Here is a 23,688-nt window from a genome sequence, read left to right as displayed (position 1 = left end):
GTGATTTGCAAAGGTTCCTCGCAGCCTGCGGATTCTGAGACTCCAGATTTGCTCCTTAATATTAAGACATTAACCCTGAAATGTTACTCAGATTAAAATGTAATACGTCACCTTTATGGGCAACCAGCTACAGCTTTATACCTCAACAAGGATGAATTTGGCAGAGTAGCTCTTTGGCCCTAAGGGCACAGGGATCCAGAAGGAGATGGTTAAATCAGAGGAGAAATTCCATGGCTTTCTGAGGGCACCACTAAGCTTGGGAGAAGTCCGGAGCTTTGGTGCGTGAATAGGACTGCAGTGTCAACAGGTAGCAGGAAGCCATGGGGTGGTCAGGGGAGGGGGCAAGGTGGAGGAAGCTGAGCTAGGGGATTCTGGAACCTCAGGTTGCTTAAACCCATAGGAAGAACTTAGTCGTGCCCTTCTGCCCCCTGCGATTCACAGTGGAGGATTCACCCTTCACATCTCAGGCCTTCAACCAGAACACAGGGCTCTGGGTGGACGGGAGGACCTTCCACCAGAACACAGGGCTCAGAATGGACTGGAGGCCGCAGAACACTGGCCGCTCACGATCCCAAGGGAGCATGATTACAAGGGGCCACAATCCTAAGGACCATGATCCTGAGAGGCCATGATCCCAAGGGGCCACGATCCTAAGCACCATGATCCTGAGGGACCACAGTCCTAAGGACCATGATCCCGAGAGGCCATGATCCCAAGGGGCCACGATCCTGAGGACCATGATCCTGAGGGACCATAGTCCTAAGGACCATGATCCCGAGAGGCCATGATCCCAAGGGGCCATGATCCTAAGGACCATGATCCTGAGGGACCACAGTCCTAAGGACCATGATCCCAAGAGGCCATGATCCCAAGGGGCCACGATCCTAAGGACCATGATCCTGAGGGACCACAGTCCTAAGGACCATGATCCCAAGAGGCCATGATCCCAAGGGGCCACGATCCTGAGGGACCACTCCTGCCCAGTCCTGTAACATTTGCTCGAGGTGGGCCCTTCCATGGTTGCAAAGGACTGCATGCTGGTTTCGTGGGTTTGAGTTAAATCCATTCACCCAATTTTCCTGCAAGTCCCCAAACCTCCCGAGGCCCAGGGCCACATATCCAAATCATCTTTTCCTTGTGGAAAGGGAAACACCTGCTCTGTTTTCTTTAGGTGTCACTCAGACCCCCAATGTCAGTTGGATGCTCTCAGAGGGGCCGCTGCAGCACGGTGCTGCCTCCAGCTGACCACTCCCATGACAGACCTGTCTGAGTGTCGCAGAAGCGCCCCGTCCACCCTGTTTTGCACAGGCACTGCCCGGAGCCCGAGGTGCCATCATCACACTGTCCGTGGTCTGAGCAGCCACAGGCTGTAAAGCAAATTGGAACGTGGTCAGTAATCAGTGATCAGGCATTGAAATCCAATCGGCCAGCTCTCTGACCACCCGTTGGCTGTGCTGTCCGTGTGGGGGGCACCATTCCTTCAAACGCTGCACAAATAATATATTCGGTGGCTATCATGGGACAGACATGACTCGGCAATGAGGTTACAGTGAGAAACAGAAGACATAAGGTTCCTGTTCTCAGGGGCTTACAGTCCAGGAGTAACTGGCTTTGAACATGTAATTACAAACACGGTGAGTGTTATAAGCACAGAAGCAGAGGGTGTCATGGGGTTTGTAACTGAAGACAAGGGGGAGAGAACCTCATCGGGGGCCTCCTCACAGAGAAATCCATTGACAGTGAGATCCTCAAGGTATGGATCAGTTCTTCCCCTTCTTGCCACCTTGATGGAGGACGATCATCCCAGCCCAGGGCACCACCGGGCCACCTAGACTGTTGCATTCAGTTCCCTGGTGTCGGCCCTGCTTCTGCTCTTGCTCTCCTACGGCATATTCTCAGGGCAGCGGAAGCAACACTTCCAATGTGCTCATGAACCTCTTCCCCTCACCGCTCCCCCCACCACTCACAGTCCTTCACTTAGAAGAGATGTTGTCTATTCTATGGGCTGTCTCTGGCCGAGAAGCTCTTATGTTACCTGGCCGCTGGTGACCTTCAGATTTCATTTCCTTCCTCTCTTTCTCTTCTTTGCCCACTCTGCTCAGCCACCCTGGCTTCTTTGCTGTTCCTTTCATGCCAGGCCCACTTCTGCCTCAGGACCTTTGTGTTTGTTCATTTCTCTTCTAGGAAATCCATTCCTCTAGTCTGCACCATACCATACAGCAGCCCTTGCCACAAGCGGCTATTTAAATTTAAATTAATTAAAATTAAAAAAAAATCAGTTCCTTAGTCACACATTTTGAGCGCTCGGTGGCCACACATAGCTACTGGCTTCCATTCCTGATAATAGAGCTACAGAACATTTCCAGCATGACGGAAAATTCCTTTGGACTGGGCTGTTGTTGGATGTCCCTACACCGGCCCCTCACCTCTTTGAGGTTTCTCCTCAAATATTCCTGGTGTGAGATGTCTTTTAAAACAGTGCCTCCTTTCCTTCTCCATCCCCATCACCTGCTTCTTTTTCTATCTTTATAACTATCTTTGTTTCTGCAGTTTTAATCTGTTTCCTCCCTTTGAGTGTACGTTCCTTGAGAGCCGGAATTTGGCCCCCTTCCAACACCACTGCATCCCTACAACTTAGGACAATTCCAGGCTTCTGAGAAAGTCACTTGGCCTCTTTGTGCCTCAGTTTCCTCATCTGGTAAGTAGGGATCGTAACAGTACTACCACAAAGGGTAGTTGTGAGGATTAAGCAGTAAAACACACCTGCCTTTGTGCGTAGGAGGTGCTCTAGAAACATTAGCTACCAATATTAATAAGGACTCTAAATTCATGTTGGTTGAATGAATGAATGAATGTTGTTCAGCCACAGCTTGTCATGATGGCTGCAGGGATGTGGATTTCACTTCTGGAGGTGAGGCTCTTTCCATGGATGGAAACTGGGAGACATCCAGGGAGGGAAAAGCACGTGAAGGCAGGCAGATGGGAGGTGGGTGGACGGGGAGAGAGGGGAAGAGGGATGTTTCTGGGCCTGGCAGGTGGCGTGGACGAGGACAGGGAACACAGCGGCCGAACAACAGGCAGGGGGAGTGGGAGCCACGAACGTACGCTGACAGTCAGGCCCGAATCTCCCGGGCAGGCACAGCTCACACGCCGTCCCGTTGAAGCCGGTGTGGCATTTACACTCTCCTATGCCCGAGTACTGATCGAGGCAGACCCCCCGGTTATTACAAGGGGCATCCGCTCCTCCAGGGCAGGCTGGAAGAAATGAAACGGCAGTGACTCGACAGCCTCCCCAGGCCCAGAACCGCTCGGCACCTTAGTAAATGTGCTGCTGACCTGCCCTCAGCTGCGGGGCTGATATCCACTGGCCCAGGAAGACCGTGGCCCCGGGGACTCACCCACATAGTGTCATGGGTATTTGGGGCAAGCCAGTGGCCTCTGGAACATGAATTTAAGTGTATCTGATAGCATTCTACCGAGGCAGAGCGATATGCTGAACCAGGCACTGTATTTAGGGGTTAGGAGCTCTGGATTTGAGTAGATCTGGGCTGAATTTGTCTGAGCTTCAGTTCTCTTAGCTCCAGATGGTGATGATGGTGACGACACGGTGCCCACTTGATCTGTATCACATTGTGACTGAAGATCAAGTAAGTTCCTGTAACCGAGAGTACTTTAAAAAACATAAGGCACCGAACAAGTAGAAGGGGTGACACTGGTTTTTGTGAAAAGCGCACACTTAAGTGATGGAGTGTAGACGGACACTGGGTGACTGCGTGTACACCCTGCCCAGGATTTTCTCAACCGGACCACAGTGAATGGAGTATCCATGGTGGTTGAAACCATGGCTTCGGGAGACACTCTGTGGGACCTTGGGCTTGCTGCTTATCCTCTCTCTGCCTCTATTTTCTCATCTGTAAAATGGACATAATGATGGCATCTACTTCTTAGAAGTCATTGCCAGGTTTAAATCTTTTTTTTTTTTTTTAATGTTTATTTATTTTGAGAGCGAGAGTGTGAGCAGTGGACGGGCAGAGAGAGGAGAGAGAGAGAGAGAGAGAGAGAGAATCCTAAGCAGGCTCTGACAGCACAGAGCCTGATGGGGGGCTTGATCTCACGATTCAAGAGATCCTGAACCGAAATCAAGTGTTGGACGCTGAACTGACTAAGCCACCCCAGGCGCCCCTTGTCACCAGGTTTAAGTGTATTGCCATATATGGGAAGTAGCACTCAATAAATGTGCTTAATTAAAACAATGTGTGGCAGATGGGAAGGGCTTTTTGTTATTCAGCTATTGTTGATGTATAAGTGGCTAGAAGTTCTGTCTATGTAGAGATTTCAGGATGGGCCAAAGTGTTCTTTGGCAAGGAGCCCTTTCCTGGCGAGGTAAGAGAGGGAGGTTCACCCCATAACAGGTATAATGGCATCCGAACCATCATGGTCACACAGCACAGCACTGTGCCAAGGTAGAATTCTCCTCGATGCATTTAAACTCATGTGCTAATCAGTATCATGGGCTAGCTTCAGAAATGAAATGTGCGGTTTCCAGCAGCCTGGAAAATGTCTTCTGATGACAATCTACACACAGTAGAGTCTCAACTCTGTAAGAAACAGAATATGACAAAAGGAAAAAGGAGAAGGAAAGCTACCCAGCTCTTTAGAATGACTGCTTTTGGATCTTTTCTTAGAGGAGGTATGAAGAGCCATGCATTCGACCCCGCCCCCCGCAATGTCTGTGCTTTCACAATGCCGCGCAGTGATGGGACAATCAGGATCCCGAGGTGGTAAGAGGCGCCCTCACCCTGACAGTCTCGCCCGAAGTAGCCCTTGCAGCACCTGGGGAGCCGAACCACCATGACGCACTGCTCCCGGCAGCCTTCCACGTACCCTCTCAAGGACAGGTAGTATCGACACTTCTGCTTCACTCCCTAGAGGAAGAAAGTGATCCAACCCTCCGCCTTCCACCGCCCAGACTTGGGCTCTTTGGCTCTAGTCCGCCCCCAGTGGAGGAACCTGGGTACTGCCCAAATTGAAAATGGGACTCAATGGCCCGAGCCCTTTACAAAGGAATTCTTTGCTTAGGGGGATAGATAGGCAGATGGGTGGGGGAGGGGGCAGAGCTAGAGTCCACAGAAAGATTTCTCCCCAGGTTTAAGAGGAAGGACTTGTTGACCCTTAGAGCTGCAGAAGTTTGAGGTTTCTTGGAAAGAGAGTGGGGTAGAGGTAGCTTTCCATCATGCGTGGGGTCTGTGGCAAGGCTCCCAAATCATCAGCAGGGAAGGGATGAGTTACATTTTGTTTTGCGGGGGTGTTTTTGTTAGGGGTTTTACCAGTAGAGGAGAGAGAAATTGGCTTTGGAATAAGTGAAAAAAATAAAATAAAATAAAAGCAATATTTAGTGAGTGCTTACTATGTGCCAGGCTCTGTACCCACATTTAAAATTTTACTTTTCCTAATAACCACACACAGAATTGTTATTTGCTACATTTTATGGAGGCAAAACCATATAGATTATGTAACTTGCCAAAGATTGCCCACTGAAACTGTATCCCATAGCCATGGACTCCAAATTTCATTGGCTTAACCATTACTCTTGCATTGCTTTCTGGACCCTTATCCTAGCTTTGCTCCTTACTAGCTGTGTGGCCTTGGCCTAATTGCTTACCCTCTCTGAGATTCTTTTTTTTTTTTTTTTCATATGTGGAGGTAGTAATAGCTTCCTATGAATGTTATAAGGGGGAATAGGGGTAATGGATAAATAAAGGGAACAACACAGAGCCAGGGACAGGAATAGCACTCAAAATGCAACTATTATTTTTATAACTATCATTATCTTGGAAAGTCCCTTCTAAGTCTACAATCCCATGGTTTTTCTAGACAGTTCCTAGAAGGTAGGTACTGGGTTGAAAAGTTGCCTGGGCTAAGAATGTTCATCTCAGCTAGGCTAAGAATGCCTGGTTGCGAAAAGAATGTTGTAAATTACAGTTATGCAACATACCCAGAGATGCACACACACGCACACTTACTCACGCCTCCCAGAAGATTGGGGTCTAATCATGGAACAAACATACTGCTCTCCAAACGTTGTCACTGCATTCGTAATTACCTTTGATTTACTCCACCTCGGGCAGCTGGGGGTATTGTCACAACTCCAACAATCTCCCTAGTATGCAAGAAAAGAAACGCTTAAACATCAAGAATATTGGTAAACACAAGGATATGCCCCTGGTTAATATTTTGATGGGTCGATGAAGAACTTAATCTTGATTAAGATTCTGGCTGTGGTCAAGAATGCAAAAGCAAACACACTGCCAGTTTGCCATGGAGAATTCTGAAGGTCTGTCTTGGCCCTCGGCTCCTTGGCTTATTTCTTTGAGGTGAAAAGTTCCCTGCTAGACAGAGCTGGCCCAGGGCGCTGCCATACAGGCATCTGGTAGACTGGCCCCGGAAGCATGCACACAAACACCACTTTCATTATAAACTAGGTGTGATACTTTCGGCCAGTCACGCATTTCGATCCTTAGGTTTCTGATCTACAAAATAGAATGATTCTTGCTGTCTGATCTTCAGGGGATCGGGGACGGAAAATATTAACTGCAAAAATGTGTGCGAATATACTTTGGGAAGTTAGGAAGGCCACAACCCCTACAGCAGAAAGGGCAGCTGGGTTTTCATCGCCTACTTTGGTATCAGACTGGTGCCTGAATAATTTGGGATATTTATTGAATCCCTACAAGTTGCCAGGTACCAAAGCCAACCGGTCACAGACTTTGCCACATAGGACACTTCACCTCTTTGAGACTCAGTTCCCAAATCTACATCATAGAGTTGTTAACCAGCAACTCCTGTTATTGGGTTATTTTAGGAGTAACATCAGCATTGAGCCAAATGGCTGGCTCAGATGTAGTACTCCATAAATGATACATGATGGATGAATGAGTGTAAAATCTTAAAATGCCTCCTACAACCAGGGCCCAGGATAGAGATTGAATCACCACTGTTAAAAGAATGAATGAATAAAATAAATGGAGGTGTGGCACAAAAATGGCAACTTTTTGTGAAAATGGAAATTTTTTGAACAAAAATGGTTCAACCTAGGTTGAATAATATAATACTAAGTTGAACCATATGAAGTTGCCATTTTTTGTAGTCAGACCCTATAAATAGGGCAATTTTATATGGTCTCATCTGGCAGAATCGCAAAAAAAAAAAAAAAAAAGTTTGTTGAATGAATACGTGAATGACTGGATAGGTGGGTTTGACAATGAATAGCTTGTTGCAGAATAACTGGAACCCAGTTGGTACCCCACAACTATTTCCTTAATGACAAGGGAATGGATGGATGGGTAGGTTGGTGGATAAATGGGAATGTGCAAGGCCTGGATAGAGCCACGTAGATGCCTATTGATTCTGGCTCTCAAGAGCACCATCATTTGGCCCTCAGATCTCATGGGTCCTGGGCTTCCTTGAGGACCAACCCTCCGTGGTTTCATGGCAGAGTCCATGATAGATCACGAGGGCCGAACCCCAAGTGTCTCCTACTATAGCACTGATTTTAGGACTGACCGAAAAATTGTATGCGGCAAAAGTGTCACAGTGGCCCCCCAGGGTGGGATCAATCAGTAGACAGTCAATGCCGTAGGCCACACCCAGGTCAAACAAGAGTTCCCGTTGTACAATTCTGCATGTTTGGTCATTCAGGAAGAGCTCGCCCTGCGAGGGAGGGAGAGAGGGAAAAAGAGAACAGTCAACAATCTTTCTCAGACTTCTCTTCTACCTAGGTTATATCAAGTGGTCAGCATTTGCAAGGCTCAGAAAGAACTAAATATGTATGTATATGTGTGTGTGTGTGTGTGTGTGTGTATGTTATATATAAATATATATATATATATGGTATATATGCATATATGTGTCAAACACTCAGCATGTACTATGTGCCGAGTAATATTCTGTGTGCTTTACCTGTTCAAATTCTTCTAACCCTCACAGCAACCCTAGAGTATCCCTGTTTACAGATGAGAAAAGCGAGGCAGCCAGAGGTTCAATAACTTGCCCAAGGTCAGACAGCCAGCAAGTGGTGGTGTGGGCGTTCCTACCTAAGCAGTCAGCCTCCGAGCCTACACTCTTGGCTACTCTGTAACACTGCCTCCACCAAAGTAGAAACAGGGGCAGCCAGGGTGTTGGGGTGGAGCAGGCATGACCTGCCTGTGGTTCAGGATAAACTTAGGTAACGTGGCCACTTTATGCGCAATAGTGCAGTTTGTTTTTACTTAATGCTAGCTGCCAGCAAAGTGCGGGCACAACCTTTTTTTCAGAAGATACAAGCAATGGCTTTAGCTCTATAATGATGCCAATAACTTCTTTTTCCATGTCCTGGGCATTGTCTAAATAGTGCTTTAGATACATTATTGTGCTTTGCTTGCAACAATTCCAGGGCTTTCTTCCTTAAGTTCACCCAGCTAGGAAATTGTTGAATATAGCTTCCCCAAGGAAGCTATATTCTAAGGAAGAAAAATGCTTTTAGGTAGTTCTTTGGCAAAAAAAAAAAAAAAAAAAAAAAAAAAAAAAAAGATAAATCTCAGCATCTACTGATGGGATGGACACAGCGTGATTCAGTGGAAAGAAGAGTGGAAAACTGTGATTAAATCCCCCCACTTCCACTTATGTACTGCGTGACTGTGAACAAGTTACCCAACTACTCTGAGGTTTGTTTTCACCAGGTCAATAGGATTAATGATTTCATTGCACAGGGTTGTTACAAAGATCACACTAAATGATACATTGCAAAATGCACTGAAAGCTATATTAGCACCCAGAATGAGCACTGGATATTCTTATTATACTTCTTTGATAGGTTGGTCATCAGATATAAACAGAATGTTGTATGGCCCTTCTAATAAGGCTCCTTGAAGGGAATCAACTCAGCTGGGAGCTGCATCCCTTTTGTCCTTCCTCCTTTGTGCTGCCTGGAGAGTGGACATGATGGTTAGAGCTCCAGCAGCCACGATGAACCTTGAGGTGACACTGAGGTTGGAAATGCGCTGCGGAGCAGAAAAACAGAAGGAGCTCCGCCAATGAGCCATCATATTAGCTCTGGATTGGCTGCCTCCAGATTTCTCTTAAAAAAGACACAAGTCCTTATGTATTTAAGTCACTGTCATGTTGGATTCCCCATTATATGCAGGATATAGGATGTAGCTAATATTATCCTATCACACCCATTCATTATGTGGAATTACAGGGAGGCAATATTGCTCAGAAACTAGCCAAGGAAGGTGAAAACTGCAAACTTTCTCTCTGTTGGCTGATCTAGGTAGATGGAACCCAGAGCTGGCTCCCCCTGCCAACAAGGGGCTAGAGGTGAGGCCACAGTGGGGCTGGGAAGGAAGGGAAAGGAATGACAGTATACTATCCTTGTCAAAACAAAACAAAAACAAACCAACCCAAAGCCACTCTCTGCAAGTGTAAGGGGGGGCCCCTGACACCTGCTACCAGGACTTACGCTGGCCAGGATTTATCAGGTTTTTCACAGCTAAATACTTACTCTCAGGGTAAGACCCCCGAAGGCAGCCAGAGAAAAGGGCTTGCTGTCAATGGAGGAAAAAAACGAATATTTTCTTGAAGAGGTAGTGGTTGGGGAAAGCTGTTAATACTCACAATGTCACGGCCAGTGCCGCACTTCACGCCCAACTCAGAGCCTTGCAGGGTCGTCCAGGCAGCAGATCTGGGGAGATCCACCGCTAAAATCTGTAAGAGTGATGGTACCACATTAATACCCCAAATTTTGGCTGAAGGAGCACCCAGAGGAGCTTTGCCAACCAACCAAATCTGGCCACAGGTTTTTCCAGCTTTAAAATGACTGCCGATAGAATCAAAAGGAAGCATAATCATGGGCTGTCTAGAAGTTGGAAATTCTGTCTGTAGGGAAAGTGTCCCCCTGCTGGGCTAGCTTCAATCCCCCTTCCACACCTCTTCCATGCTTGGGAGTCCAGGGCAGATGCTGTGTTGGTGTATGAAGCCAGTGACAGGATCGGCGGGTCAGGGAAATGGCATAGGGTGCTGTTAGGGGTTGAGCTGTGACCCCGGAAAAGTTTAGTTGAAGATACACTGACCCCCATTACCTCAGAATGTGACTTTACTTGGAAATAAGGTCATTGCACGTATAATTAGTTAAGATGAGGCCACACTGGAGTAGAGTGGGCCCTTAATCCAGTATGACTGGTGTCCTCATAAGAAGAAAAGAGAAAAGGAGAATTGTATGTGGACACAAAGACACAGGGAGAGGACAGCCATGTGACCAGAGGGGCAGAGCTTAGAGAGGTGCATCATCTACAAGCCAAGGAATGGCAAGGATTTCTGGCAACCACCGGAAACTAGGAGAGAAACATGGAACAGATTCTCCCTCAGAACCTCCAGAAGGAACAACCTTGTCAGCACCTTGATTTCAGACTTCCAGCCTCCAGAAGTCTGAGGGATACATTTCTGTTGTTTCAAGCCACCCAGTTCGTGGTTATTTGCTATGCAGCCCTAAGACGCTAATACAGGCCCTATGAATGAACCAAAGTTAGGGTGCTTGGCATTCTTGGATTAGGCAGACTCAGTCCTGGAGAGAGACATGGGTCCTGGTTGAGGACTCAGAGTGACAGGGTTTCAGCAGGAGCTACCACGCGGCTACAAGATCTTGCTTCCCCGGTCACGGTAGATCCGTTCAGGAGTGGTTGCGTCTGGGGGAATCTGCCCTTTGCCTAGAAATTGTGGAACTGGGGGAGAATGAGTTGGGAGCTTGGGAACTGTTACCAACAGCCATTTTGCACGTGAAGTGGGGCCGAGGAGAGTTGACCTGCAGCACGAGAGAGGAAACGATGCTCCTGGGTATTGATTCAAGTTGGAAAGGAAATCATGGGAGGTGGGAGAAACAGAAGAGGCCTGGCGCACTGCGGGGGTCCATTAACCACGGGGCCAGTAGGAGCAGGACACCAGGGGCGGGGGGGCATGCCCAGGTGTCCTTCGCACCTCAGAGGTGGAGACACATTGACCATTCCTGGCTTTGATCCCCCTTGGGCACCCCTGCACTCACGTCTGTATGTTAACAAAGTACCTTGGCATCTCGGATCACGTGGAACTTCAGATACTCCTTCAGCTTGTCCTTGTTGTCTTGGTTGAACAGGAAATCCTTCTGTTCAGGGGGTAGGGCTTGCAGGGCTTGGTCGCTGGGCCAGAAGAGAGTGACTGGAGTGTGGATGGGGTCAGTGATGATGCCCAGCAAGCCCACGTCCTGAAACACAGGGAGTCGGGCGCATGCATGGCAAAGCCCAGCCACAAGGCACAGGATCCTTCTGAGGACCGAAGCCAGCCAGGGGCGGGGGGGGGGGGGGGGCCTGTCGTGACCGCCCCGGGGCTCCCCGGGACTCCAGCTGGTTCAAGGGTGACAGCCTGGCGCCCCAACCATTCTGACCCTCATTTTCTTAGGGAGCAAAACAGAAAGTCAATTCTGGGCTTTTGTGAATAGAAAAATAATGTGTAACAAATATCTTTTTTTGATTTTTGCTACTGCTGCCCAAATATTTTAATTTCTGGAAGGGCCACTTAGCATTTCCCCATATTTCATTTAAAAAAGTGAAACTGACACAATATTGAGATATTCCTGTATGAGATTTCTAGATCACATGGACTCAGAAGAGAAATTGCTAGACAAAGGGAGGGGAATCTTTTTGAGAACCTTCTGTAACCCAGGTGCATTATATATATTCTTCCTTGTAATTTTTCCAATAACCCTATGAAGTAGGTTTTATTATTCCTTCCTACTGAGCCCCCCAGAGAGGTTTGCTAACTTTCTCTAAAAGCCTATGTTCAACCAGACGTGATACCCAGGTGTGAGGGTGACTGTGAGGTTTTGGGGCTGGGTGAGCAGGCAGAGATACTTGCCTTTGACATCCCTGGAGAGTCTCATTTTGAACACCTTGACATCTCCATTTCTGAAAAACTCCGAGGGTGAGCCCCAGGCTATTTTGGAAATTGCTGGTCAATGCAGAAGTTTGTAGGCAATGCTAAAAGGGTAGGGGTGGGGGTGGGGGTGGGGGTCTGGGTTCTAAGAGTCCTCCTGGGGCTTCTCAGGGTATGAGGAGGAGAGGGGACCTTGGAAGACCCTGTCCCTCACTGATTCTCCTCTGAAATCTTTGGACAAGAAGTTTCTCTACTCAGTTTGTGGGAAAAGTGAAGTCAGAAAGATAAACAGTAAAACCTTGGATTGCAAATTACCTGTTCTAGGAGTGTTCCACAGAAACACTTAAAGTTTCTAACAAATTTTTACTTGATAAATGAGTGACGTCTTGCATCACTCATACGTGACTCCAAACATCACATGATCACAGCTAAGCCAATGATTCTCTCTCTCTCTCTCTCTCTCTCTCTCTCTCTCTCTCTCTCTCTCTCTGTGGGATTGTGAGTGATCGTCTCCCATGGTCAGATGCTTGGTCTCAGGCCACGGTGTTTGGCAGAAATCAGTGATTTTCCGGAACACTGGAAGGTGCCCACAACTGGCACTAGTATATTTTTTGTCACTTCAAAGCACCAAAGACAGGCCTTTGCTTTTCCATCCAAGAGTAAGCTTAGGAATGCTTTGCTTCCTCCTAGCTCAGGCTGCCTGCAGACAGAGAGAGACCCTTTCCTCTGCTGCCTTATTGCCAGTTCCATTAAATACAGTGCACGGCAAGAGTTTGTTAACACTGGACTGTAGTCAACATCCATGCGACCATATACAGTGGCCCCCATGCAGAAAAAGATTCCATTGAGCCAATAGATAGTGACATCGACAGTGATAGTGAAAGTCGTCCTGCACAATAACCCTCCTCTCCCAGGTCTCCCTCACCAGCCACGGAGGTTTTCAAAGGTCAGTGCAGGTTAATTTGTTTCTTTGTCTTTATATTTTGTATTTTCTCTACTTTTTGTATCATATTACAGTATTGTAATCATTTCTATATGAATGTTTTTGGGTTGTGGAACGAATCATCTGCGTTTCCATGATTTCTTATGGGGAAATTCGCTTTGACATACAAGTGCTTTGGATTACAAGCATGTTTCCGGAATGAATTGTGCTCGCAAACCAAGGTTTCACTGTAGTTTTAAATGCAATGTCTACCTATGCCTTGGGGCATAGATTTCCCAGATTTGCACGTCGGCTTGCCTGCCCCTATTACGGAGGTGAGAATTCCAGATGTGAAGCCCCTAGTGCAAGATGTGATGCTTGAGTCCTTTTCCTTGCTTCAGCCACAGGTACATCAATTTCTAATTTGGCCGGTGTACATTATATAGCTGAATAAACCAAATGCTGTTTTGGGAATGGAGTGACAGCGAATGACTTTGTTCTATTGGAAGTCGGGACTTTCCTATGCAGATTCCCACAATGGCTGGCTTGCTCCCCGAATAAAACAAAACACTAACGACAAAACAACCCCCTCCCCCCAAAAATCCAAACAAACAAAACCCTTCAAAAAAGAAACCTCCTTAGGCAGGTAATCCCCTGGGTTTTTACCTGTAGTAGGTTGTGAAATTTGGTGTAGCCGTGGTTTATTGCCACTGTTGTAAGATTTTGCTGCAAAGGCAATAAGAAGAGGAATAATACCTTTCTTCATACAGTTCACCAAGCACGTTAACAAAAGTTCAGCTGAATGAAATCAGGGTAAGATAACGTGAGAGGTACTGCAGATTGGCTCGTCAGCACCCACTCCGGCTCTGACATACCCACGCCTTTCCGCAGTCCAGCGGATGGGGGACCATGCGTGACATTTTCCCAGACTGCCTTGCAGCTCCAGCCCCGTGTGTGACATAGGATCCACCAAACAGAAGAGTTTTTACAAGGATTATCGGTGGAAGGAAACGACAAGAGACGGAGGTGACCGCTAGCAGGAGATTCTGACCAGCACAAGGGTGGAGGCATCTGGTGTTCGGACTTGGAGGTTGTAGGGGATGAGGCTGGAGACAGGTCAGAGCAGTCCCGCAGGAAAGTCACGTGCCTTCCCCTGGCAGGTATCCCTGGACCCCTTTGTTCCCAGCTATGTAGCTTCTGAATTAGACTCTCTGGCTTTCCAAGAGATTTGCTGTTAAACTTAGTATCTTAAGAATCTCCTTTTTGTTTAAGTTAGGTATAGTGGGTTCTGTGGTCTGCAATGAAAAACCCCGGCCGATGCTAATAAATAACAATCAAATTCAAATTTGTCTTTTCTTTCAATTGAAAATGAGTTTTACTCCAGGTTTGCTTTGAGTGATATCTATCATCTATCTACTTATCTATCTATCTATCTATCTATCTACCTATCATCTATCTCATCCATCTATGTAATTTCTCCATCTTCCAAATCTATGCAAGACCATCTGTCCATGTGGAAACTAAAGTAAAACTTATAAAATCCATTTATCTCTTTAAATTAGGCTTTTACCTATTTACTTCTTACTAGAATAATATTCACTAGGCTTTTCCTAGTAGCTTGAGACTGAAGCAGCAAAATTAAGATGCCTCAAAATCAGAATTGTGAAAATACATTTTGAGTATTATGAGTCACTCTGGGCTGAGAGTATGATAATGAACCCACCAGGATCCTTCCAGAGGCATCTTTGGGGGTGACAAGCAAGTTTTGGGGAGACAGCAATTTGTCTATGATGTGGATGATGCCATTGGTATTGATGAGATCACTGGATATGATCTTAGCCTTATTATTTATATACACCGTGTCCTGAAATTAACCAAGAAGAGAGAGAGAAAAAAAAAAAAAAAAGAAATGAGCACAAACAGAAATGGACAAAGTCATTTCTTCCAGAATGCTTTACCAACATGCTACTAAGTCATCATGAAAGTGAACATTTAAGTAGGGCTGTGGGCAAAATCTGAAGATCTAAGTTCCTTGAGCACGTTTCTTTGTTATGATTATAAAAGGAAAACTGAGACAAGACTGTAATTTTCACCTGGAGGAGTTAATAGCAAAGAACCAACCACAGTGGTCATTTCGCTATGATTCTCAAATATGAAGTAACAAGTACATCACTTGTGTTGTCTGTACCACCTTCTGCCTCCACCACAACTTACTTCCCTTTGCAATGGATTCTACAGTCACCACTAGTTCCTCTGTTGCGGGGGGCGAGGGGGCCAGCATGGTCAGGTGGCTCCGGTCAAAAGTGTTCACCCCCTCCAGCTTCTAACCCAAAGCCGTTCTGATGACCGCTTGAGCTGTTTTGCTTACGAGTTTCAATTCCAGCTCTAATATTTACATGCTATGTGACCTTGGACAAGTCATTTAACTTCTCTGAGCTCCGTTTCCTACTTCATAAATTGGGGGAAGAATAGTATCTACATCATGGGATTCTTTGGAGGATTAAAAAAGTTAGTACACATCAAATATTTAGAATACTACGTGGCATATAGCAATCACTCAACATGTCTTAGTTGTTGTTGTTATTACTATTATTACTGGTATTAGTCTAAAGAAGAGAAGAGAGAGGGCCTAAGAAAGATGGTCCTCTTCCCGAGGTGGCCTCTCTTACCTGAGAGACGGAGATGACGATTGACTCCCCTTGGAGAGAGGTAGCATTTGGGGTCAATTTCAGGTTTTCTAGAAGCAGTTGGTGGCAGGCGATCACATGATAACGAAGAACCTGGGGCATGAGGCCCTGTTTGTCCCAGTCTTTAATCTGTAACAGAAGATGGGAGGGTTCCAGCCTTTGCTGGCCCCCTCCATGCCCTCCCCTCCTCCATGCTCTCCCCAGGGACTCTCCCCCAACTTGCACTGGGAAGGAGGCAGTCAGGGGTGGCTCGTGGTCAGGTTTACAGGGTACAGGCTGTTCAGACAAGAGGGAGAAAGTGGCCCTCCCTTCTTCCCTGCTTCCGATATGGACTCTTAGAATGAGTGGAAGGGAGCTTGGAGTTCCTCTGGTCCAGCATCTCTCAATGCATGCGGCAAGGACCCCAAGTCCTGTGAGATGCTACTTGCAAAAAGACTTTTCTTGTGAAAAATGCTGGGCAAAGCTGCACCGCACCTGTGCCTCTTGGAGAGGTACCTGGGCCAGATTTCCTTTAGTGTGGAAAAGATCACAATGCTTTTCCATTGTAAATCAAAGCACAAACAATATTAGCCATTAAGTCAGTGTAATAAGCCCACAAGGTTCTCATCGCTTCAATTGCTTCATGGTATCTCTTTTGATGCTGTTTTAGAGGAAAACAATCAAATGTCAAAAACTTTCCAGAAGTATTTTTGTGCCTCTGTTTTTGTGTGTAGAGAAGAATGCACAGTTTGGAGTCATGTTTCCATCCTTACTCCGCCACTTGCTAGTCGTGTGGCCTTGGGAAATTTACTTCTGTCAATGTCCTTGACTGTAAAAATGGGGATGATAGCACTCCATGACAGGGTTGTCATGAACACTAAATGAATGAATCTAGGTCAGATACTAGAAACAGTGTCTGGCACACTCCATAAATGTTTGCTACAGTATTATATGTTAATGGGTAATCCTGCATGAAGAGTCCCAGTGAATGTTAGAATAGTAAAGGCTCTGATAAGGTCTGCAAGAAAAAAAAGACTTATTTAAAAGCTTTTACCCAGCATTCTTGTTCTTCTTGTTTTCTTTTGTGTTTTTTTTTATGTTTGTTTGTTTATTTGTTTATTTATTTATGTCTATGGAAGGTTTGGATCATTTAAAAGTTGTTGATCTTTTCTAGCTTCCTACCTGATTCAGGAATGTTTTTCAGAGGGCCTCTGGCCATTGGTTACCCTAAATCCACTTAAATGCTTTCTTTTGATAGGAGGTCCCTAAGTTGACAGGCAGCCCCTTTCATCGCTGATCTGCTCTAGCTAATCCTAAATCTCCTGCCCAGAAATGTCTCCAGCATTGATTCCAGAGTGACACCCAAAGACTGGGTTCCTGTTCCACACCTCTTCGGCTTGCCTAGAGCTTCATGCTTACCCGAGGTTCCTCATCAAAAGCTGCAGATAAAGGTGCAAAGACAGTGAAAGGGCCCGGACCGCTCAGATCTCGCACAGAATGTTCCTGTGGGAAGGAAGGTGGGGCCACATGGCAGGTACCTAATTAACATATGTACAGTTTCAAACAAATACAGAAAGTCAGTGGTGACAGAGGGGAGTGAAAACTGAATCTGGAGATCTGTGTTTTATTTAGTCTCAGATTCAAATTCATTCGTAGTCTTTGTCATTGAAATAATGTTTATTTTTATCTGGTTATAAAAATAACATATGTGGGGGTTTCTGGGTGGCTCAGTCAGTGGAGCCTCCAATTCTTGATTTTGGCTCAGGTCATGGTCCTGGGGTTGTGGGATCGAACCCCAGGTTGGGCTCTGCACAGAGTGTGGAGCCTGCTTGAGGTTTTCTCTCTCTCTTCTCCGCTGCCCCTCTCCCCAACTTGTGCTCACTCTCTCTCTCTCGGAAAAAAAAAATATGCTTATTGTATTAAAGATTTGAAAATATAGCATGAAGAAGGAAATAACTAGCCATAGCCCCACTGCCTAGATGCAACCTATTATTTTTAGGTATTTTTTTCCAATGTCTCTTCTACATGCAAATATTTTACATAATTGGGATAATTGATTATAAGATGATTGGTTTAGCTATGCTAATTGCCTTCTTGCCAATGTTAAGAGCCTCTGGTTAGCTGTATTTTCTTCTAGGTTTTATGATTGTATTCATTTAGATATATTTTTTAAAGTTTATTTATTTTTGAGAGAGTGGGGGAGGGGCAGAGAGAGTGGGAGAGAGAATCCCAAGCAGGCTCTGCACTGTCAGTGCGGAATCCGACGCAGGGCAAGATCATGACCTGAGCTGAAATCAAGAGTCGGACACCTAACTGACTGAGCTACCCGGGTGCCCCTTATTCGTTTATATTTTTATCTTTTATTTTTCAATATATCTGGAACTTATCCCAATGTATGATGTGCATAAAGACCTAACTTAATATTTTCACCCAGAGTTAACCAATTGCCCCAGGAATGCTTCTTTCCTCTGGTGTGATGGCAGTTTTTGCATGCAGTGCATTCTTCTATGTAGAATGGGCCAGAAACCCACGTTCCCAGACTTTCTTCTCCCTTCACTGACTCCAGAGGCTACAGTTTCTCTGTATCTGGCTGGAGACCCAACTCCTACAGCTACAGACAGACACACATGTTCTTACCAGCAGCTGGAAGAAGTACTGGGATGTTTTTGGGTTCTTGGGAAGCTCCTGGAAACAAAGATAGAGGAGGGTCACTTCATGTCTTGGGTTCCACGCAAGATCAATTCAAGGTTGTCGCAGGACAATTTCTGTAAGTTTGAGAGTCTTTACCACACTTTCAGCTGGAAATCTGCCCTCATGGGTCTTCTTTTTCAAGCCCCACCTACAGGCTTCCCACCGATGTTCAGAACGACTATGGGAACATGCTGTGAGTTCCAAAACCTTGCTGGAGTCACCATCTGGTTTATCAAAGAAAGGTCTAGCCATTTCCAAAAGCAGTTAAGGTTTAGAAGCACTTTTTAAAGTTCAAATATTAAAAAAAAACCCAACCAATTATAGGTTTATGGAAGACTTAATTCCTCCATTAACAAGCATATTTGATTAGCCAGAATGCTCTAGTCCCTCTTTAAGCCAAATAACAGAATGTTCACCTTATAAAGGGGTAGAAATCTACAAGTATCATTGCTCCTCATCCGCTATGGCCAGTACAGATGCCTGTGGGTGTGCACACACACATATGTTCCAACGGCACCCACATCAAGGTAATGCCTTTGAGTTTCTGTGTGCTCCATGCGTGTTACGTACATTACATTGGCTAACAACCCAATGGGGTTGGTACCATTAGAATTTTTTTTCTTACAAATTAGAAAGCCGATGCATAGGGAGGTAATGTAATTGCCTAATGTCTCATTACTGATTGACAGAGTTGAATTCATACCCAGGTGCTTCTGACTCCAGAACTCATCGATGTGAGGATTTTCATGGGTAGATACAATCTCTTTCCATTGCCAATTTATATAAAAGCAGGCTTTCCCATCTTTGTAGAGCTTTACAAGTTACAAAACTCTTGCACAGCCCTTAGGGACCTGGATTCCTAGCACAGCGAGGCAAGTCGGGTTCGCTCTATGGAAACAGGCCTTTCGTTACCTGATAGATGTTGCCGCGGCAGGTGATCCCATCCCCGATGTAGTTTGGCTTGCAATTACATGTCCTTTCTCCTTGTCCAGTGTGATTGCAGATGGCAAATTCACTACATCCGCCATTTTTCTGGTAAAATTTCCAAGGGGTGGGGGGTAAGAGTCAGCCCGGTTCGCTTGCCAGGTCTGCCAATATTCACAAAGCAATTCTGTACTGAAATGTATTTTTGTACCCACCTTCTAACTGACTGGTTTGCATTATTGCCCTTCTCCTGAACTTGCCTATTAACTCCCTATAGTAAGAGCCATGTATTCACCCAGCCACGTATCCCAAGAGGGCGAGTCCAACCGAGCAGATCTCCAGCTGTAAACGGACAAGCCCAGAGGTGCCAAATGGAAACTTTCTCAGCACATGGAGGTTGACTAGAAAGGGACCAATCTTGCCCGACAGTTCCCAGCTTTAGGCTTAAATCCTGATCTCATAATGGCCAGGTAATAGTCATCAGCTAGAAGGCAGTTGGTATAAAAGAGATAGAACACACTGTCCTTGTCCACAAAGAGCTTAAAAACTGTGGAAGATGGGACAGAGACCTAAAAATGGAAACAAAGCAAAGTTCAATTCAAAGCCAACATCCATAGGAACACCAAGAAGGAGTCTGCAGCCTAAGCAGTTTCTAAGTGGGGAAAGAATGTGAGCTTAGGAAAAAGAACCCCGATGGGGTTGAGCAAAGAAGGAGGTCAACAGACTTAACGGTCGGCTATAAAATCTTCCTTCCCTCTAATGCTTGTTCCCAGAGCCTTAGTGGAGCATGATATTTGGGCCCAGGAGGGACTTCCTGTCTGTCCCAGATTCCTGCCTCAAGCTGACACAGCTCAGTGAGCTCTTCAAGACCAGTTGCCGTCTCTTAAGGGCCCTGGATCTACCCTGGATTTTACCGTCCCGATACCCGGCCTGCTGTAAGAGCACCAAGACAAACCCCCTCTTGTGCCACTTTCCTGCTTCTCTCTGTCAACAAGTCTACACGCTCTAGGTTCCCTCTTACCTCACGGACATTCCCTTCCTTGCTGATCTGACCCCACACCCACCCCTTCCTGCCCTCACAAACCCTTCCTGGTGCCTTCTGAAACTCACCACCATTAACAAACTCCCAGCAGTCTCCAGAAAACTCTCTCCGCCTCTTACCGAAGACGTGTCTGTCTCCCGCAAACGCTGCTCCCCCGCACCCCTCAAGCAAAGCTGTTTTCGTGGCCTGGGGCTGGGGTAGTGTCTTTCCTACTGAGCTTCCAAACTACTTCTACTGCCTCATCCTTCACAGACCCCAGCTCCCTGAGAACACACGGAATCCACGATGGCCCGTTTCTTTGGTCCTGGCGGTGGCGCCTGGATCACCAGCTTTCCCTCCACACCCGTGGCCATGCTTGGTGGCGTGAACGTCTCTGTCAGTGGCCTCCGTCTGCACCCTGCGTCTGCCACCACCCCTTGGCCACCCTTGGCTTCGTCTCCACATTAAAGTGGACCCCTCCCAAGGCTCTCCTTCAAGCATCCTGCTCTCTCTGACCACCAGCTTTCATCAACTCAACTCCCCTCTTCTAATGCTGCAGCTCCAGCCTCCTTTGACCCACAGGGGCCTCCCCTCCTTCCAGCTGCTTCTCTCTCACCCACCTGCCCGGTGCAGTTGGCCCCTGCTCCTAGCTTTGTGCCGGCACAGCGGCTGACACAACGGCTTGGTAAACCACTGCCTCTGGGCCGGCCCTGACTCGGGGGGCACTGCGGGACAAAGTCACACATGTGTGATGTCCGCACCTGCCTTCAGAGCTATCACATCGGTGCTCATCCAGAGAGCAACTTTTCTCTCTCTGGGGAAGACAGTTCACACCTTCACTCCTCCCTCCAACTCTCAACCACTGCCCCTCACTCTTAGCTGATGGGCTCACCTCATACCTCATGGAGACGCAGACACCCCACCTTCCCTCCCTGACGTTCACCACCTGCCTGCACCTGGTCACCAACCCTACTTTCCTTACTTAACAAATGAACTAACAACTGACGGTCTGACTAGTCATTTGCACACGAGGTGTCTGTCTCTTCCCCCTCAGTGTAAACTCTTTAAGGGAAGAGACTTCACTGCTTGGTCACTGATGAATTCCCAGTGCCTAAAATGGTGCCTGGGAACCGGGGAGCTGCTGTGAGAGGTTTCCTACTGGATATGTAGAAATGCAAGCCGTCTCTGTCCTCACGGGACTAAGAATTTATTTAGAGCGATCAGACGCATTTTTAAGCTAGTTCACAGTAAGGGCTCCACACAGCATGTGCCCACGAGTGACTCACTAACTGACTGGCTCACTAACGAACGAACTGATCGGCTAATGATCTACCTGACTAACAGCCTGACTGACCAACTACCTGCCTACCTACCACTGGCCCTGCTCCTGCCTGGGGCTCACCTATGGGCTCTGGGGCCCTTTCTCCTCGTCCACTCCTGTACCCTCCTCCTGGAACATTCCACCTTCTCTCCTTCAGTATCAGTTTCCTTCTCTCTTTTGGACTGTACTCATCAGCGTAAAAGCATGCCTTAACACTCATCTTGCAAGAAAACAAACTTTTGTTCTTGAAAGGATCCAGTGGGTGGTGGCAGTCATGGGTGCAGTGGCCAAGAGTTAATGACTCTTGTACCTGACTGTCAGGCGCACGTAGGTTCATTGCATTAGTTGCCAAGACAAGGTGGCCATTGAAAAAACCAGGTGGAAATGGTCCTTGAAGAGTTGCTGTGCAAATAAAGCTGCATGGGTCTGCTTGTGACAGCTCCATGCCCCAGCACCCTGTTTTCTGCAATCATTTCATGTGAGGACATGTTCTCCTGAGGCATTTGCCAGATCGACACAAGGGGACAATCGGGATGAAGCTCAGAGAGGAAGGGCTTTAACTATGTGGCATCTGGGCTGTTCTTACACCCACAGCTGGAGGCTCCGGGTGGGCAGTGATATGAATAAGGGAAGTACCATGCATAGACAGCACTTCCTCTGGGGCTGACCGCTTCGTGGGAGGAACAAGAACCCCTGAAGTGGTCAAGGGTACAGACTTTGAGTAAGACAGACACGGATTCAAGTTCTGGCTGTGCCGTTTGCTTGCTCTGTACCTAAAAGGTATGCTCATGTCCTAAGCCCTTGTATCTGTGCATGTGACCTCGTTTAGAGAAAGAGTCTTTGCGGATGTAATTAAGGACCTTGAGAGGGGAGCATCCTGGATGAGGCAGGTGGGCCTTAAGTCCGCGGTAGTTTTTAGTAGAAGAGGAGAAGACACCAGCACAGAGGTGAGGACAGAGGCAGAGAATGGAGTTTCTCCAGCTACAACTGGAACCTGAGGGGAAAATACGCCCCAGGGCCCACAAGCGGCCTCTGCATGTGGCCTCCTTGATGCGCCGTCCCCCGCAAGGCAGGTAGGAGGCACCCCAGGCCGGACGTCTCCGGGCCTCGGCCACGGAGCCCTACTCACGGTTAAGCAGGTGTTGATGAACGTGCAGACCTTCCCGTCGCCAGTGTACTTGGGCAAACAGTTACACACTGCCTGTCCGGGGAGGGGAGGAAAACGGGTTATTTCACAGAGAGATTCTGCTGGCTCTCACGCTCCGGGTCTATGGTGGTCACGGTGGCGTCACAAGGGTCTATATGTGATATTGGCAAGTTCTATCCTACGATGGTAATTGTCATGTCATCCTATGTTTAGCGCACTCGGCACATTTCACTCTAGCACTGGGATCTCCTACGGAGCCTGACTTTGCTGCCAAGAGACTTCATTTATTTATTTATTTTTTTTTTTAATAAATTTTTTTTTAACATTTATTTATTTTTGAGACAGAGAGAGACAGAGCATGAACGGGGGAGGGTCAGAGAGAGGGAGACACAGAATCTGAAACAGGCTCCAGGCTCTGAGCCGTCAGCACAGAGCCCGACGTGGGGCTTGAACCCACGGACAGTGAGATCGTGACCTGAGCCGAAGTCGGACGCTTAACCGACTGAGCCACCCAGGCGCCCCTACTTCATTTATTTTTTTAACACATTCTTACCTTATTTGGTCCTTTGCCTTCTTGGCACTCACCCCTTCTGTCGCTTGGGTTGGTAAAAGCTCGGGTGCAAGGAGGCTAAGCCATGACCCACTCCCATTCACACGGAGACCTTGTGCCTCTCCACTCAGGCTCAGCCCCAAGGCACCGGCGCTGGGAGATGCTGGAGGGGGGCTTTGGCCTCACATGGGTGGCCCATGTGAAAATAATCAGTCAGACCCACTGTTTGGCCAACGATGTCAGTGGGGGCTCCAACTTGAGGGAGGGGACACTGTCCACGGGAAGCTGGGGACTGTTTAGTTCACCCCCATTTCCCCAGTGCTCTGCTCAGGAACAAGGGCACAGGAGCAGGCAGGGTTAAAACCCAGCTACGCTCTAGTTACCTAGTTCTGCGCCCAGAAGGAAGGGCACTTGCTCCTAATGTGTCCACCAGAGGGGTGGCTTTTCTTTTCCAATCCACCCAGGCCACATAGCAGAGGTGGCTCTGGTCTGATGTCTGCTTGTTA

The 23,688-nt window shown here is 47.1% G+C and overlaps 1 protein-coding gene across 1 annotated transcript in view; it reads right to left on the bottom strand.

The window, feature by feature from the left end:
• STAB2 (stabilin 2) overlaps positions 1-23,688 on the bottom strand; it is a 163,632-nt gene that overhangs the window by 21,699 nt on the left and 118,245 nt on the right. The window contains exons 44-57 of the mRNA XM_042993052.1: positions 22,615-22,686; positions 19,132-19,251; positions 18,166-18,213; positions 16,948-17,031; positions 15,532-15,678; positions 14,586-14,726; positions 13,529-13,588; positions 11,096-11,272; positions 9,655-9,744; positions 7,564-7,710; positions 6,104-6,160; positions 4,799-4,925; positions 3,106-3,255; positions 1,263-1,367 (exon numbers count right to left, since the gene is read on the bottom strand). Of these exons, the coding sequence (XP_042848986.1) occupies positions 1,263-1,367; positions 3,106-3,255; positions 4,799-4,925; positions 6,104-6,160; positions 7,564-7,710; positions 9,655-9,744; positions 11,096-11,272; positions 13,529-13,588; positions 14,586-14,726; positions 15,532-15,678; positions 16,948-17,031; positions 18,166-18,213; positions 19,132-19,251; positions 22,615-22,686 (1,525 nt within the window). The remainder of the gene's footprint in view (positions 1-1,262; positions 1,368-3,105; positions 3,256-4,798; positions 4,926-6,103; positions 6,161-7,563; positions 7,711-9,654; positions 9,745-11,095; positions 11,273-13,528; positions 13,589-14,585; positions 14,727-15,531; positions 15,679-16,947; positions 17,032-18,165; positions 18,214-19,131; positions 19,252-22,614; positions 22,687-23,688) is intronic.

The sequence above is a fragment of the Panthera tigris genome, chromosome B4 (assembly GCF_018350195.1).
Source record: "Panthera tigris isolate Pti1 chromosome B4, P.tigris_Pti1_mat1.1, whole genome shotgun sequence".
NCBI classification, from domain to species: Eukaryota; Metazoa; Chordata; class Mammalia; order Carnivora; family Felidae; genus Panthera; species Panthera tigris.
The sequence above is the reverse complement of the archived record's forward strand: the minus strand, read 5'-3'. Positions and strand labels throughout refer to the sequence as shown.